The sequence below is a fragment of the Pollachius pollachius genome, assembly GCF_949987615.1.
Source record: "Pollachius pollachius genome assembly, chromosome: 5".
In the NCBI taxonomy this organism is placed as follows: domain Eukaryota; kingdom Metazoa; phylum Chordata; class Actinopteri; order Gadiformes; family Gadidae; genus Pollachius; species Pollachius pollachius.
In genome coordinates this window covers 13,212,560-13,230,541 of record NC_136938.1, presented here as the reverse complement: position 1 = coordinate 13,230,541, position 17,982 = coordinate 13,212,560, and the positions used below count along the sequence as shown (strand labels likewise).

At 42.6% G+C, this 17,982-nt stretch overlaps 1 protein-coding gene across 1 annotated transcript in view; it reads left to right on the top strand.

Moving 5' to 3' along the window:
* Positions 1-17,982, top strand: part of LOC307076356 (ephrin type-A receptor 6-like) — a gene marked incomplete at both ends in the record, with an annotated part of 51,975 nt that overhangs the window by 20,767 nt on the left and 13,226 nt on the right. The window contains 3 exons of the mRNA XM_079737319.1: positions 8,261-8,385; positions 8,879-9,035; positions 11,443-11,548. Of these exons, the coding sequence (XP_079593445.1) occupies positions 8,261-8,385; positions 8,879-9,035; positions 11,443-11,548 (388 nt within the window). The remainder of the gene's footprint in view (positions 1-8,260; positions 8,386-8,878; positions 9,036-11,442; positions 11,549-17,982) is intronic.

Sequence of the window (17,982 nt, the reverse complement as noted above, 5' to 3'; positions counted from 1 at the left end):
TGACTAAATATGGGATCTGACTAAATACTGGTCATTAGTTTGGTTAGATGTGGATGGATTAAACTGCTTGGTCTTGCATATAATGTGATGTGATTCAGAATTCGGTGGACAGCTAAACTGGTCTGAACATCCTTATTACAGGTGACTCAAACTGAAATAGCTCTTGGTAAACGCTGTTGAAAACGCTTGAATGGACAGACATTTTTGATAGGCGATAGGGCGTTTGAACCCGGCATCATGTGGACAATGCCTGAGAGCAGCAGGAAGCAGGATTTTGAGCCATATGATGTGTTTGTCTTTCTCTCTAATGAGAAATGTGTCCTCCAAAGTCGGAAAGGCAGTTAGGCAGTTGGTTGCTGGGTTGTGTACACTACAAAGTCTACTCCTCCAACTGTTTACTTACCATAATAACTAGTATGATCATCTGTGTGATCTTGGTCTCTCTCGTTCTATTTAAAACAACACCTCTTAGACAATCCGTCCATTTGTTTGACTTATTTATTAAATTCCCATGGGCAATTTGTTAAGAGAGAGAGTAACATTGTGATTGGCTGAGGTACGATAGATGTGTGAACGAACAAGAACCAGTTATTATCTAACCAATTCTATGATATAAAAGTTTATCTGGAGCTCAGGTTCAGACCTCGAACAGAGAGAACCAGACAGAGTAAGGAGCAGAGGCTCATGTTAAGTTCAGACAATCAAGTCTGTCTGGGACTGTTTGTGGGCGTTTTTATTCTAAAGCAAGGTATACATTGAATAATAGTAGCGTACAAGATGGACCATCTTTCAAAGAGAATATGGTGAATCTACAGGTGACATGGAAATGGGCGTGGCTGGACTTACAATGACTTGCACAATGAACTGAATTCTTATCATCAGGGTTTGGGTATAGGGTATGAGTAAGGGTCATAATGAGTGGTTCGATTTAGAGTAATTGTTATTGTTAGGCTTGGGTGTTGGGTTTGGCTTGCTAGGGGTGAGAGTGAGGCTAAGGATAATGAAGAGGTTCATGCCTTCTGATTGCAGGGTATTTGTCAGGAAATGTGAAAGCCACAATCTCTTGTGTCTCTGTCTTAACCATCGTTCCAGAGCCATCCTGCCTGTGGTGAAACCCCCCCGCACTAGGAGCCTATGAGGAAAGCATGCAGGGAGAGTTAATTAAAACAGTCTTATGTGAGCAGGCAGCTGGCAAGGCATGTGGAGCTGGAGATAATAAGAAGCATGTTCAGGCTGCACATAAAACCCTGGAGGATTCAAGCCTAGTTGACATGTAGGACCAATCCCTCCTGCGCCTGCCCGTCAAACGGTAGACAGCGACAGACCACCCCCACAGTCAGCCAGGGTGGTACGATCGACCCAGTACTTTAATTTGTCAGCAACATGAGGATGATCCAAATGTACCAGACAGAGGGATAGGGCATAGGAGGTTGTTCCAGCCAGAAGATAAGCAGCGATCTGAGGACAAGCCAGTGTGTCACAGTTGCTGTAGATAAAGGAATCCATTTCTATTTTCAATGTACAGATTTCAGAGGGATATCTAGGCTGCAGTGTGCATGTGGGTTTGCTATACTTGCATGTCGTGGCACAGCCAGAAGTCCATCAATGTCAGCAAGACGTTGACCAGACAGAGCATCCCACAGTAGTATTTATATTTTCTGTGTTTTGTTTTACTCGGGTAACAATGTTTGTTACTATATCCGGCTTGCAGGTCTTCGGGGAGCTGCTAGTGGTCGGTTGGTGACAAGTTGTAGTCACCTAAAGATCTGTGGCAATAAGCAAATTGGTACCTTCTAGCTACAACTAACAGGGAAATTATTAGATGTATATTGATGAATGCACACCCTTTTTGGTGCTGATGTTAGGGGTGGTGGCGAAGTGCAGGTGCCGTCTAGGTACTGGTTGGCTTCTTGCCACAGATCTTCAGGTAAAAACTTGTCACCTAGGTGCTGGAAGCGTTGGTGCTGGAGTTGCAGTTGCAGGGGGAGGGCACTGGGAGTGGAGGTGCAGGTTGAGGTGCTGGTGGTAATGCTGTTGGTGATGGTCCTGATGTCAGTGATGGTTCTGGTGGTGGTGGTGGTGGTGCTATTGCCATTGTTGGTGCTGGTGGTTGTGGTGGTAGTACTGCTGGTTGTGGTGGTGGTAGTGCTTGTACTGCTAGGTGTTGCTGGTGATGGTGGTGGTGGTGGTGGTAGTGGTAGTAGTGCTGCTGGTTGTGGTGTTGCTGGTGGTAGTGGTAGTAGTGCTGCTGGCGGTGGAGACTTGGTGGCTGGAATTCGGTAGGAAGAATGGAAATATTCTTTCCAGGGTGTCGCTGGGGTTGCTGATGTTGCAACTGTTTAGATTGGATTGACTTGTCAACACAGCTGTCAGCACAGCTTTAATATAATAGCTAGGGCTGGGCAAGTTAACACGTTAACACAATCTTAATTAACAAGATTAATACAAATTGACGCATTCTCTTTTCATTTTTTTTCTTTGATTTCGAAAGGTTTTTAGTTCCACTTAGCTCCATCTCATTTAACTTCAATTCGAGTGGATTTAAAATATAATTTTAAAAGTTTAATTAACCCCGAGTAAAACTTTTAGTCGTTGCCCAGCCCTCAATGCTTTCATGCCTTGTCTCACGCAAACATAACCACCTCCCTCCAAACAGTACATGATTTAGAGCTTGCTCAAACCACAAAGGCACTTTTATTCAACGTATAAGTCTCAAATAGCAAAAACCTCTGGAGGAATCCATAGTCTTGTTCTTCAGGGTGGAATCCAGTCACCTGCGAAGACTGGTCTCTCCGCACACGTGAGGCTGGAGAGCAAGGCTCTCAAGCAGGCTATTCAAGCCATGCTTGAATAGCCTGCCCCTCAGGTGCTCTGCATTACGTTGATTGGCACCAGCACCAATGCCCTGCCTGGCGCTATCTGGTGGGAGTCTGTGGTACACCGCCTCCACCACCTGCCCCCTTGGCCACCAGGGCCGTTGTGCAAGGACTGGGTTTCCACAACAGACAAAATGATCACACACATTACTTTACGGCTTCGAGGGAATTTTGTGATTTATTCTTTGTTAATTTAAATTCCAATGGTTTATAATACCGAACATAATGAAAATTCAAGAGTTTTCAGAACAACTATCATCTCTTCTTTATATAAGGTAAAGGTTTGTTGGTTGTTGTTGTGTTTTCAAGCTGTGTTGTTGTTGTTGTTGTTGTTGTTGTTGTTGTTGTTGTTGTTGTTGTTGTTGTGGTTGTTGATTTGGCTTCCTCAACTCTTTATAGAAGTTGGATGGTACCTACACTGCCTTATTCCTACCTAGCTATCATTATGGAGGGTAATTCATTACATTGATTGTCGTTATATGGTGCCATTGATGGCAGCTCAGCCAATCATAGAAGGAATTACGTTTTCGCTCAGTGAAATGAGGGATGATATATAAGATGGATTTCCTCCCCACACTCAAACCTTTTGGAAAAAGCATATTAATGCATCGTTATCCTTTTAATTACTCTAGATTACTCATTACGATTACTTATTCCCCCTGCCCCCAGTCCTTGTCCTGCCTGTGTATGCCGCATATGCATCCTTTTTGTTGTAGCGAGATGTGCAATAACAATGTTTCTCAGGAAAGACGACAAGTTAATTGCCTTTAATTAAACCGTGATATATTAGAAGTATGCCAAATTCAAACTCTTGCCCTTAAACCCCTAATGTTGGCTCAGTCCCGCAGTGCTCTGCTGACAATAGAAGAGATTCATACACCTGGGACGACATTCATGGTTATCACTCTTGTTCTCAATGATTTTTATGACTTTTATGAATGTGATGCATAAGAAATTCAGAGAGATCGTAATGGCTTAATTTTTTTTTCAATAAATGCAACCTGCGTACCGTTAAAAAATACAATGAAGTTGAATAAATACAGTTTGGTAGTGATGGACTTTATGTTCTCTTCCATGGGTCCCTGGGAGTTTAGCACCAGTCCCAGGACAAGTTGTGTCTCTAGCTGTCTCCACCATGTCACTAGCTGTCTCCACCATGTCTCTAGCTGTCTCCACCATGTCACTAGCTGTCTCCACCATATCTCTAGCTGTCTCCTCCATGTCACTAGCTGTCTTTTTTAACTCCAATTTAAATATTCTATCTTAAATTTACTTAGCCTGGGAACGAGATGAATCTTGCAAGCACGTGTTTCCTCTGCAGATTAGGTCTGGCTACCCCACCCATACAAAATGATTTCTGCCGGGTGCGAGATAGACCAACCAATCACAATCGTTTATCTAATATGAGGTGTGCTAAGTACGAACAAAGATGGTTGCTTCTAATGGAGAACGGTCTGTTCATTCCACTATCGAGACAGTAATAAACAAATGGGACGATATATTTTCATTTAAAGAAGAGATGACGAGGAGAGTAGAAAGATGTATTTTCTGCAAGCATGTTTTTTTTGTTTTTAATTTTTTCGTCACTCATTGCTATGGTTGGTTGTAGGCCTATCCAACTGCCCCTGTTGGTGATGCCCCTTGGAAATTGAAAATGAACGGAGTGTCATGTATGTCAGCACCATGGCCCTGTGGTTCAAGGAGAGCTCACTGCAACTAAACATCAGCAAGACTAAAGAACTGTGTTGCCATAGGTGCTGGGCACCGAAAACCCACATCCACTCTCCACAGGAGACAGGAGGGGCAAGTGGTTGAACAGGTTAAACATTTTAAGTACCTTGGCACTCAGATTGACCACCGCCTGTCCTTCACCCAGCATGCAGACAGAGTTTACAAAAAATCCCAACAACGCATGTGTCTACTGAGGAAGCTGAAAGGGTTTGATGTCAGAAAGGACATTTTATTAAGCCACTGATGGAATCTGTCATCTCCTTCAACATAATATCTTGGTACAGCTTCCTAACAAGCAGATGCAAGGGAAAACTGGCTAGGATAATTAAGCAGGCCAGCAAGATAAACAGAATCCAACCAAAACAGCTTTCAGACTTGCACACTCAAGCAGTGGAAAGGAAGACCAATTCCATTCTCCTGGATCCCTCCCAACCCTTCCACGGCTGTTTTGAGCTGCTTCCATCAGGCAGAAGATACAGAGTGCCTCTAGCCAAACAATCTCTCTATACAAAATCCTTCATACCCAAGGCAATACACACACACAACATACTTCTTACACAAGCACCACATACACACAATTAGAGAACAGACTGCCTTCAACCAAAGACAATTTTCTAATATGGCAACATGTTGGACAAATAAAGCTTTTGAACCTTGAACCATGAACATTATCGGTAATCATTTTGCTTCCATAGCTGTTGCTTTCTGCTGTCCTTTTTATGTTTTTTACCAAGAATAAAATTTTAGGGTTCTTAATTCTGTACCGGTATTATTTTACTATTTTTTACCTCATGATAATATTTTGAGTTGAGAGTTCAGATCATTAGCTTTATACAGTTATATCTCTGTTGTTTGATGTGCTGTTAGCATGGTTATATAATACCTTTGTTGACTATCGGACGTGGGCAGTATCAAGTACCTCAGACAGCAGCAATACAAACTCCTTTAGCTGCTTTACTGTCACGCTTCGCCAATAAAATTGAGGCCAAACTAAAGTATTTCCACACACACTCATGTGCTTATATAAACTGTTATATGAGGCTGTGTTTAAAGAGATTTGACCATGTAAGCCTGATCTCCTACCACAGGTTTGGGTTGGTCACATGCAGAGTGTGTTCTAAAATGGCATCAACCTTTTCGGTTCCTGTTTCCATTTTCTATAAATCCCTTTTTGTTGGCCTGCGTTTTCAAATGATCCCTCTCCTCCTCCTTTTCCTCTCATGTTCCTCTTCTCTTTCTCACCACTTCCCCTCATCCTCCTCTTCTTCTCTCCTCCCTTATTCCCCCTCTTTTTCCTCTCATCCTCCTCTCATCCTCCTCCTCTCCTCCCCCTCTCCTCCCTTCCTCATCCTGTCCTCCCCTCTGTTCCTCTCATGCTCTCCTCCTCCTCTCTCCCCCTTCTCCTCCCGTCCTCCTCCCCCTGCTCCTCTCATCCCCTATACTCCTCTCATCCTCTCCTCCACCACTAAACCCCTGCCTCCTCTTCCTCCTCCTCTCCTCCCCTCTGTTCCTCCTTCCCTTCCTCCATCTCTCTTCCTCCCCCTCTTCCTCTCTTCCTCCCTCTCTTCCTCCCCCTCCTCCTCTCCTCCACCCCTCCTCCCCCTCTCTGGGAATAAGGCCGTTTTCTATTTATACACTCAGATGCTCAGAGATTTAACCTCCTGGGACACCCAGCTCTCCCTGCGCTCTCTCTCGCTCTCTCTCTCTCTGCCTTTTCAGTTCTCCTCTCCCTCTCGCCCCATCCCCTCTTTTTCACTCTATTTTTTTCACTCTACTGTTCCCTCTCTCTCCCTTCATCTATGTCTCTCTTGCTCTCTTTCTACCACTCCTCCTCTCTCCCCCTCCCTCTTTCTATCCCTCCTTCCCCTCCTCTATATCTCTATCTCTCTTTGACTCTGAAAGTGGATGTTAACCTATTTTCCATGTTGCCAATAAACAATAATTCTCTTATTGGTTTCCAATGCGGTGTATTGTTCTCTAGTTGTGATTCAACTAATGATTGTTAATGACTTATCCTGCTGGGCCACCAACCATGTCACTAGCTAACTGGTTGATGGATTTACCATCAAACAAACCCACTCACACATGCATGCAAGCATGCACGCACGCACACCCGCATATTACACACAGACACATACACAAACACAAATGCATACACTCACAGACACAATCCTCCATAACCAAAATCAGAGAATAGAAAGAGCTAATTCATTTATATTTGTATTTAAATTTGAGTTTTCGCTACCATAACATAACTAATCCAGACTGAATTATACATAGAGTGGAAGGGAGAAAAATAAGGGATGAGGGAAAGGAGGATCGGATGAAAGGACATATTTTATTGGGATATTCAGGTAAATTAGAACACCCAAACCCAAATAGTACATAGTACTGTATAGTTCAGCCAAGGAGAGATTTTCATACATTCTATGTAACCTGTACTTTATTTGATTTGTGTTGCATCACTCTGCCTATTTTAGCTTGGGGAGAAACAAAATAAATGTTACGCGTCCAATTAAATCATCTATAGTAAACATTGAGAGTATCATTTTACTCTGAATACATGAAAGCTGTGAAAAAAAGCAATGTGTAGTCAGGTTATTTACAATGATAACATTACATATGCGTGTCGATATGATGACCAACATGCGTGAAAATCGCACGTACGATGCATGTAATGATGTTCAAGACACCGTTGACTTGCACATGAAGTGTGTCAAGTCCTCCATGCAGGGAATCTGGAGAAAGTTTGATTTCTGTCACATCAAAACTCCATTTGCCCCTTATCGCCATGTAGTGTACACAAAAGTGACAAATATGTGCCAGCTGCATACATATTTGACAAGGAATAATACTCTTGTTTGGGGTAAATGAAAGCTGTTAGCTTGGATGATATTCACTTGATTCTGCTAGCTTGAATGCTATACTTGACGACTCCTTTCCAGCATGTTATACTCATAACAAGATCAGAAGGTTGAACGATACATTTGTTAGATCTTCTCTTTAGTCAGGTGTTCATTCATATGAACTTGTGATCTCATTTCTTTCTCAAATCTATTTAAATTTATAGCCTGAATTTCCCGTCTGTGATGAATAAAGTGCCATCTTATTTTATGTTATGTTATGACTGCTAGCTGCACATGCTGCAATGACCCTGTAACTTGTGGTGGTGTAGTTATGACACTTTTGGCAGTTTGAAAAACATAAAAATATGCTTGCTCTTGTTCTTTCATATTTGATTTTAGGAGAGGTGTATAACTGCCTTTCGGCCTCTGGTCTCTCTGTTGGCTGGCCCCAGTTGACATGATAGTGATGTGGTTTATTTTCTTCTGGTACCTGGGATAGTAAGCTTGGCTTCACTCTTCAGCAGAGAGAACTTAAAAATTGGCGAGATATCACGCTGTGTCTACCGGTGATCTGGGTTACACAAGGTGTTCGGAAAAATCATGTTTCCTTTTTATTAATTTATTTGTATACATTCTTTATTTGTTGGTTTTGTCGACTCAAGGATTGAACAGGGAACCGTTGAAAAGTTGTCAGTGGACAGAAACGTGACCCCAACCAACAGTGGATACTACTACGTTTTACTGACAGCCAGGACTGCACACTAACAACATGACACACTTTTGCTCTCTGTGTGATGTCTCCATCAGGCCCTGCTCTTGTGGGGGTAGTGAAGAGGGACTGGTCTTCTCTGAGCAGCATCGCCATCTCCTGGACAGAGGTGGAGCAGCCCCCTGCTGACATTTTGGACTACGAGGTGAAATACTACGAGAAGGTACTGACAGCCTCCTCCTCCGTCTCTTCTTTATCTAATGCTACTGCATTATACTTTAATGCTATTGTATTATTATATCCCAACTATCCTGTCTGGGATCAATAAACAAATCTTATCTTATCTCATTACGAGTTATGCCTTCCACTGAAAACATAACTTTTTGCATTCTGGTGTCTACAATGTCCATACAGTTCTTTATTTATTGTGATCAGTGATGACAATATATAGGTTGCAATACTAAGTATTTGTCTCTCTCATTTGCCTCAGTTTGCAGTAGATAGATGCAGCAGTAAAAACTGTGAAAGTCTATGGGTAAGATAAGAAGATAAAAGAGTTTTAGTTTTTTTAAACGTGTAACGTTTTACCATGTCGTAATAGAATAGTAATCTACGCTATTTTGTCACTGTAAATTAAAATCGTAATGCAGAAAAAAAAGGATGTAACGTCCTGTTCAACAGCCGTTTCCTCCTCATCCCTGCCTCTCCAGGAACAGGAGCAGCTCAGCTACTCGTCGACCCGCACCAAGCTGCCTGGTGTTGTGGTGACGGGCCTGAAACCCGGCACGCTCTACGTGTTCCGCGTGCGTGCCCGCACCGCCGCTGGCTATACAGCTTACTGCCCCAAGTTTGAGTTTGCCACTGTAGAGGAGGGTAAGGCGAGAAGTTTGTCTACTATTAACTAGCATTTAGTAATCCAGCAGATGCTCTTATCCAATGGGAGTGAGGCTGCCTGCAAATCAAAACATACAATAATATGTAGAGTACTTGCAATACATGCAAAAAAAGGTACTGCACATTCCTCAGATACATGTCATTAATGATCAAGTGGGGTTAGAACACACAGCCCAAGGATGAATGCAGGAAGCGTGTGATTTTGGGTTTGGGGTTCAAATCCTGAACCTTTCTGCTGGGAGTCCAACACACCTTCTTCTGGTTAGGCATGTATCCGAAGTGACTTACAAGTGAGGCTGGGAGAAATAAAATGTACTATCAGAATGAGTGGAGCGTAACTTCAGAGAGCTGTACAAAAAATGTGCAGAGTTCTAACAATTATAAATACAATTTACTAGTGTTAGTCAAGTGCATAATAGAAGATTGACTTCATTTTAATTTGATCCTGGATTGTTCTGGAACAGTGAGAGAGTCAAAGCTCTTATCAAAGTGTGTTCATGTATGATGATTTAGAAGACAGTTAGTTAGTTATTTCGCTTTAATATTTGCCAGTAACCATACCAGACCAACTGAACATAAACAAACTCATGAGTGACATGATTTAAGTTATCATTTAGTTTTAGTGTTAGCGTTGCTGCTGTGTACATCACACACATTTGTCAGTGAGTTTATGTACCTGCCCATGTGACAGAAGTATGATGGCAGTCCTGTTCAACAGGGACAAAGCAATCTCGCTTTCTCTCCAGAGACACCCAAAAGACCTGTCTGTAATCCTATGAGATATGCTCAGGTTAGGGCCACGTCAATAGACTCTTAATCATGGAAACTTGTTTTATGTCTAAGACATTTTCATTAAAGCATGGTGTTGTCCTTTGCATTTCATCGTCGTCGACCAGGGGAGACACAGAGTCAGAGAGAATAAATAAACAAGGTGCACACCATCCTCAGGGGGAATATTAGAAAGGCGGATATGGCAGATCGAGCCTCACGACAACTTCACATCACATGCTCCATCACATCAGATTAGTAAAGCAAGGGAGTAAACACAATTAGTGGCGTCTCTAGGCTGTTTTATTCGGGGCTTAAGCCCCCGATCTTTTTGAATTAGCCCCGAATCAAATTTTTGGTTATAAAAAAAAAAAAAAAGTATACATAAATATATATATATAAATATATCAACTTGCTTTTTTTTCTTTTTTTTTTAGCTTGCTTTACACTAGAAACTAACATGGGGATTCCAGGGGCATCTCAAAATAAATTAGCTTATATATATATATGTAAGGTCTATCTCATTTGTATTCATTTTACTCTGAAATAACTTGAATGGGACTTTAGATGTCTGGGGATAAGCAGCACAGCAGTCAGGTAGCTATTTAAAGCTATAATAAACTGCGTATTTTGTGTATTTAGGTAAAGCATTATGAAAAATGTGCATACGCAATAAATCGTACAAAAAAATTGCAGCGCATTTTCCCTTTCCCTCTGGGCTCAGCCCCGGATATTTAAAAAACCTAAAAACGCCCCTGAACACAAGCACAAGGGTTTTCAGCGGACGTGGCGTGTGAGGGTCTATTGGCCACTGGACCTGATTATGTTCAAGACTGTGGATCTCTTTTGGAGCTTTGGCATCTATCGCTATGCTGCTGGTTGTCAGTGCAGTCACTATATTAAACACAAACTATTCACTACTATTTAGCCAGTTAGCAGTTGCTTTTATCCTTTTGAAGACATTTGCTTAAGTATAACAATCAGGTAGACTGAATTTGGTGTTTGAACCCAGTCGGCTGGGAGTGATCAATCTAGACTATCCCTCCCCAAACATGCACCTTGAGGCAGTGGATTCAGAGCTAAACATATGCTGACACTAGTTCCCATCCGCCTCTCACCTGCATAAACATAGGTTTTATTTTTGTATTGAGTACTGAATATTATAAATGGCTGTCTACAGGATGTACACAAAAGATGCCGACAGCTGAATAATTCCAACGTTTTTATCCATTAAAGAAGCCAGTCTGATTTGTGAATTAACACCCTTAACCTTTGAATATGCCTGGCAGAACGCTTCTAGAAAAATGTAGCCTTGTGAAATACTATATCCCAAGCATGATTCCTCTTTTCTGCTCCTCCTCTCCTCCTGATCTCTCACTACATTGGTGTCTCTTTTATCGCCAACTCAATATCTTCTCTCCTTGTCTTGATCTCCTCCTGTGTCTCTAACCCTCTCTCCTCTCCCTCCTCTTCTGTCTCTTCACTCTCTCCCCCAACCTCCCCTTCCTCTCTCCTCCTCTCCATGTCTTCCTCTTGCTGTCCCCTCCCCCACTTTCTGCCCCTCCTGCTTATCTCCTCCCCCTCTTTTCCTTTCTCCCCCATTCTTTCTTCCCCTAAGATCCTAACGTTGCAGATCATGGTCAGGTGTTGGTGGTGGTCACGGCAGCAGTGGGGGGCTGCTCCTTACTGGTGGTCCTCACCCTCTTCCTGCTCATCACAGGAAGGTGAGCTCCATGTCTGGCTGGGTCTCTGCCTCCTCTCATGGTCTGTTCTACGTCTGTCCGTGGTTCTGAGGGTCTTGTCTATGTCTCTCTGGGTCTCTGCCTCCTCTCATGGTCTGTTCTATGTCTGTCCGTGGTTCTGGGGGTCTGGTCTATGTCTCTCTGGGTCTCTGCCTCCTCTCATGGTCTGTTCTATGTCTGTCCGTGGTTCTGGGGGTCTTGTCTATGTCTCTCTGGGTCTCTGCCTCCTCTCATGGTCTGTTCTATGTCTGTCCGTGGTTCTGGGGGTCTGGTCTATGTCTCTCTGGGTCTCTGCCTCCTCTCATGGTCTGTTCTATGTCTGTCCGTGGTTCTGGGGGTCTGGTCTATGTCTCTCTGGGTCTCTGCCTCCTCTCATGGTCTGTTCTACGTCTGTCCGTGGTTCTGGGGGTCTTGTCTATGTCTCTCTGGGTCTCTGCCTCCTCTCATGGTCTGTTCTACGTCTGTCCGTGGTTCTGGGGGTCTTGTCTATGTCTCTCTGGGTCTCTGCCTCCTCTCATGGTCTGTTCTACGTCTGTCCGTGGTTCTGAGGGTCTTGTCTATGTCTCTCTGGGTCTCTGCCTCCTCTCATGGTCTGTTCTATGTCTGTCCGTGGTTCTGGGGGTCTTGTCTATGTCTCTCTGGGTCTCTGCCTCCTCTCATGGTCTGTTCTATGTCTGTCCGTGGTTCTGGGGGTCTTGTCTATGTCTCTCTGGGTCTCTGCTTCCTCTCATGGTCTGTTCTGTCTTTGTCTATGGTTCTGGGGGTCTGGTCTTGTCTCTCTGGGTCTCTGCTTCTTCTAGTGGTCTAGTCAAGTGTTTCCCAACCCCATAAGTACAGCTCAAGTAATCCTACCCAACCACAAATGTTTCTCATGAACTAATAATGTACTATTATCATTTATATTCATTTTTAATATTATAGCTGACCAGGGACTTGTGTCATATCATTGGGTTTGTTATTGAGATTGTAGTGGACTTGTCCTAGCATCCTGACGGTGCTAGGACAACAGGGTTGCATGCTCTTAAGCACTTACGGGGCTCTTTTCTAGCCCCAAAGTCTGTGGAGAATCATTATATCACGTCATTATGTGTACCAAAAATGTTCAGAATCTTTACAAGTCCCCCCTGGACACTGCTCTTCCCTACACGTTCCCCTGGTTGGGTACCCCTGGTCTGGTCCATTTCTGCCTGGGTCTGCGGTGTTCTCTCCTCCAACCAAACCCCCTGAAGACTTGCTCCAATCAGAGCCGGCTAATGGGTCGTCTGGGCGATAGCTAGACACTCTAATTTTCCAGCTGGTTGACCCTCTTCCTGCCTAATTACCCAGCATGCAGTGGTGCATTAGCTCTCTGGTTTAATCAGCCGCGGCTGGCCTGCTCAAGATGCTCTTGTCAGTTTTCCTTAGATACCACATTTACTCCTGGTTCGGGCGGGTTTTAATGGCATTGGTGCAGATTTTAACCGCCATACAGGGAAAAATAGAAATGTTAAAGCTACTTTATGCAAAATGATTTTTTTTTTCTTGGAGCTTACAAGAACCCAGATCATTCTGTCTTGCTCCTCTTTTTATCTCGTACATCTGGGGGGGAAGGTTGCAATGTGTGTTTTGGTGGTATTATTCAGAAGTTACGAGTGTTGCAAACTGAAAGTGTATTACAGCTCTGTTGTCTGCGCGTGATAGCCAAACCCGGTATCACACGATTTCATGCTCATGTGCACAAACGTTAATCTATTGAATCATGTCCCAGCGCACGATTGTCCTACTTTTGTGGCAGTACACAGAACGAAATGTAAACCAATGCATTTGAATTGGAGCGTTTCTCCGACTTTTTCGTGCTACACAGAATGAAATGTAAACCCATACATTTTGAATGGGAGCATTTCTCTGGCTATTTCCGTGCTGGACTAAACGAAACGAGAGAGAGAGTGGGAGAGACTCAGAAGGGGTGTGCACAGACAGTACAGTGCACCCTCTAGTTATGTGTGTGTCAATATTTCAGATTTTTGCTGCAGACCTCCGCAAAAACTGAAACAAATCTTTCGTGCTCCACAGAACAAAATCTAAACCCATGCATTTTGAATGGGAGCGTTTCTCTGACTTTTTCATACTACACAGAATGAAACGAGAGAGAGAGAGAGAGAGAGAGAGAGAGAGAGAGAGAGAGAGAGTGGGAGGGAGAGAGTGAGAGAGAGGCTTCAGAAGGGGGAGGGAGAGAGTGAGAGAGAGGCTTCAGAAGGGGGAGGGAGAGAGTGAGAGAAAGGCTTCAGAAGGGGGAGAGAGAGAGTGAGAGAGAGGCTTCAGAAGGGGGAGGGAGAGAGTGAGAGGCTTCAGAAGGGGGAGGGAGAGAGTGAGAGAGAGGCTTCAGAAGGGGGAGGGAGAGAGTGAGAGGCTTCAGAAGGGGGAGGGAGAGAGTGAGAGGCTTCAGAAGGGGGAGGGAGAGAGTGAGAGGCTTCAGAAGGGGTATGCACAGATAGTACAGTGCACCCTCTAGTTATGGATGTGTCAAAACAACAAATGCCCATGTAAATGTGGTGTATAAGGGATACTCTGATTTTCCCGATTTTTACAGCAGACTTGATTTTCCGACTTTATTCGTACTAAACAGAACAAAATGTAAACCCATACATTTTGGATGGGAGCGTTTTCCCAAATCCCAATGGGAGCGTATATACAGGTATATATATATGCCTATTTATATAAATTGTATATATATATATTCATATATATATATATTTATATGTTTATTTATGTATTATATAGGGAGAGGACCTTTTAAGCCCATCAGTTACTTGACTCCGCAGTGCATCAGTGTCTCTCTATGGCGACCCCTATCTCCTTTCCACTGTGTTTTGGCCAAGGTTTAAGATTTTTGCACAAGACCTCTTCGAAGCAACGAAAATGGTCTATTAAATTCAAGATGCGAGAATAGGGATATAGTGCCATACCGTCAATATGAATTTCATTTATAGAATTTCCGAGAGTATGGTCAATGGTCAGATACAGATCTCGTTATAACGAGAATTGATAGGCTAATGAGGACGTAATGATAATGCCAAGAAAATAAAGGCTACATGGTTATCATTTATTTAATAGGCTACATGGTTAATTTAAATATAATAAACGTATAAAGCGTATAACGAGACAATGAGACGATCTAGTTGTGGGCCAGCAGAGGCAGAATTTAAACCAAATTCGGCCTATAACCTTATACATACATCTAGTCTAACTCGATATACTGTACATGTCAAATGTATGATATGCGGTACATATAGCCTAGTTCTTATATTATAAATATTTGAATATTGTGAATACCTGAACCACACTCCAGCTGTGTTAGTTGGTTTTACAACCTTCTTCGTTGACTGGATTTGTGGAAGTGGATTGTCAATGGTCAGACTTATTATATCTGGTCTACTTATTATATTATAACTTAATAATTTCATATTTATATCTATAATATATATTTTAATATTTAATTAATTCAATATTAAATCAGATTTTTTTTCGACTTCAAAAGGGTGGGGGGGGGGCGAGCTGCTCAGTGCACCCTCTAGTCAGGGATTAGACAAAACAACAATCTGATTTATACGATTTCTGCCGCAGACACCCTCAAAAACTGCAACTACGGTATTTTCCGCACTATAAGGCGCACTTAAAAGCCGGTAATTTTCTCAAAAAACGACAGTGCGCCTTATAATCCGGAGCGCCTTATATATGGATCAATTCGTGTTGACAAATGAACAAAGTTGTCAGAACGCTTAATAAAGTTTGACTTTGTCTGACTGTTTTGTTGACATTCCCTTTATGGCTGGTTCAGACCACACGACAGATATTCCTCCACTATTAGGAAGGTCACACTATACGATCACAGAGCCAGGAAATCGGGCGGAAGACTGGCCACACTACAAGATTCGAGGGTGCGATGCTCTACTTTGTATCATTCACGTTTGCAAGATATTTAAAAAATCTAAGGTTTGGAACTGCGTAATTGTGTTTTACTTTTTTCTCATAAAGGTTCCAGTTTTATATCTGCTAAATGCAGCAACTCGTCCTCACAGTTGCGTTGCGCGTGACGAGCTATACAATTAGCACAGCTCTATCTAGTGGATGCATAACGCATCCCCAGTCAAACGTTTGACTGCAGTATCTTCTATGCTATGCGCCTTATAATCCGGTGCGCCCTATTTATGAAAAAAGTTCTAAAATAGGTCATTCATTGAAGGTGCGCTTTATAATCCGGTGCGCGTTATAGTGCGGGAAATACGGTAACTACATCCTTAAACCCAGCCCCACACCAGAATGTAGTATAACTACGTTGATCCACAGCGGAAAATGCATTACAATAACGGCCCTAAACATGTGACACGTCTACGTTTTTTATGGCCTATGCTTTTCTGGGCCTGCGTACGCGTCACGTTTAGACTTGTAACTAATAAGTTACTTTTGTAATAACCTGTGACTATTTTTTCTTTTTTATCACTGTCTGGTGGCTATACATCACTCTTGAGAGATGTGGAAGGACATATTTGGTAGTGACACAACCTATAACCTATATGTGAAAACAAAAAGCTCATTGATTTAATGAGGCAGGGTTATTTTAAATAATTCATTAAGTTATCATGTATGAGAGGTCATTCATCCTCCTGTGTGTATTGACTATTTCTGGTGATTGAAATGCTCTTTGCAAGCTCCCTATTTAGGGGCTCCAGCCCTACAAGAAATGACTCAGCAAGTGCTCCATCTCGTTGCACCTCACCTAGCAGCTTGCTTGCAAGATTTTGGCCTGAAGTTCCAAGACCTACACCCTAGCCATCCAACATGCATATCTGAGAATCAGGCCTCTCTTTAATAATGACAAAAAGTTACGAGAAAATGCACATTAACTTTTTGTTATCTCATAAGGGGCATGATGCTGGCTCCTTTTGATCTTTGACCCAAAACTTCAAAAATGTGTCCACAGGCCAGCTGTGTCTACACACCATAAGGCACAAATTTACACCGCTATCCCACAAAAAATGGGGACTAGAAACTAACCTGTAGGGGGGTCTGAGGTTTCGGGTTAGGCTGAGGTTTAGGGTTAGGGCCGGCTTTTTTCCGGAGACCCACATTTTCAGAGTAATCCCAAGATGCACCCTGGTTAAGGTCTAATGGACAAGTTTCAATCGCTTGTCAACTAATTTTGATTAATTTCAACTAGCAATGGCTTGATGCCAATGCGTTTCAATGGAGCATTTGATGATGTTGTGTGAGCCTAATGATAATCGTATGCGTCCTTTGAGACCCTCTTCGATATAAAAGAGATCCCAGGTCTATATCTTACTTGTTAATGTCCTTGACGCAGTCACCTGTTGCTTCCTTTAGGGCTTGGCCTCCTAATTGATCATTGTAGTATATTTGAATGCCCTCTTTCATATGACACCACCACCACCGGGACATTGCAACAATTCTCCATATCAATATCGGGAGGGGGGGGTGCTTGTGGACAGTAGGGGTACACTAGACATAAATCGGAAGCACACTCAGGAGGAGGAATGACCTCTCAAACATGATAACTTAATTAATTGTTGCAAATAACCCTGCCTCGTTAAATCAATAAGCTTGGTGTTTTGCTTACACAAATAGGTTATAGGCTTTGTCACTACAAAATCTGTCCATTCGCATCTCTCAGAGTGACGTAACTAGCCACCAGACAGCGATTAAAAACCGAGTGAAGTTCATTACAAAAGTACATGAGGCGGGGAGGGGTCGATGGCAACCACCATAGCAACCATGAAAGTCACCTGACGTGATGCAGGCCAATTGAAAGTGATAGGCCAAAAAAACTTAGGCTTGTCATGTTTAGAGCCGTTATTGTAAACGCGTTTTCCGCTGTGGACCAAAGTAGTTATACTATTATCTGGTGTGAGACTGGGTTCAAGGGACCTGGTTAGTTTCAGTTTTTGAGGGGGTCTGCTGCCAAAATCTGATAAATCGGATTGTTGTTTTGCCGAATCAATAACTAGAGCGTACAGTATATCATACATTTGACATGTATATCGAGTTAGACCAGATGAATGTATAAGGTTATAGGCTAAATTCGGTTCAAATTCAGCCTCTGCTGGCCCCCAATTAGATGGTCTCGTTGTCTTGTTACACTCTATATAAGTTAATTATATTTAAATTTTCATAACCATGTAGCCTTTACTTTCTTCGCGTTATCATTACATCCTTTTTCGTTATATCGATATAAATTCTCGTTATAACGGGATCTGAATCTGACCATTGACCATCCTCTCGGAATTTCTATGAATGAAATTCATATTTAAATCCCTTTATCCCTATTCTCACCGACCCATCTTGAATTTAATAAACCATTTTCGTTGCTTTGAGAAGGTCTGGTGCAAAAATCTTAAACCCTGGCCGAAACACAGTAGAAA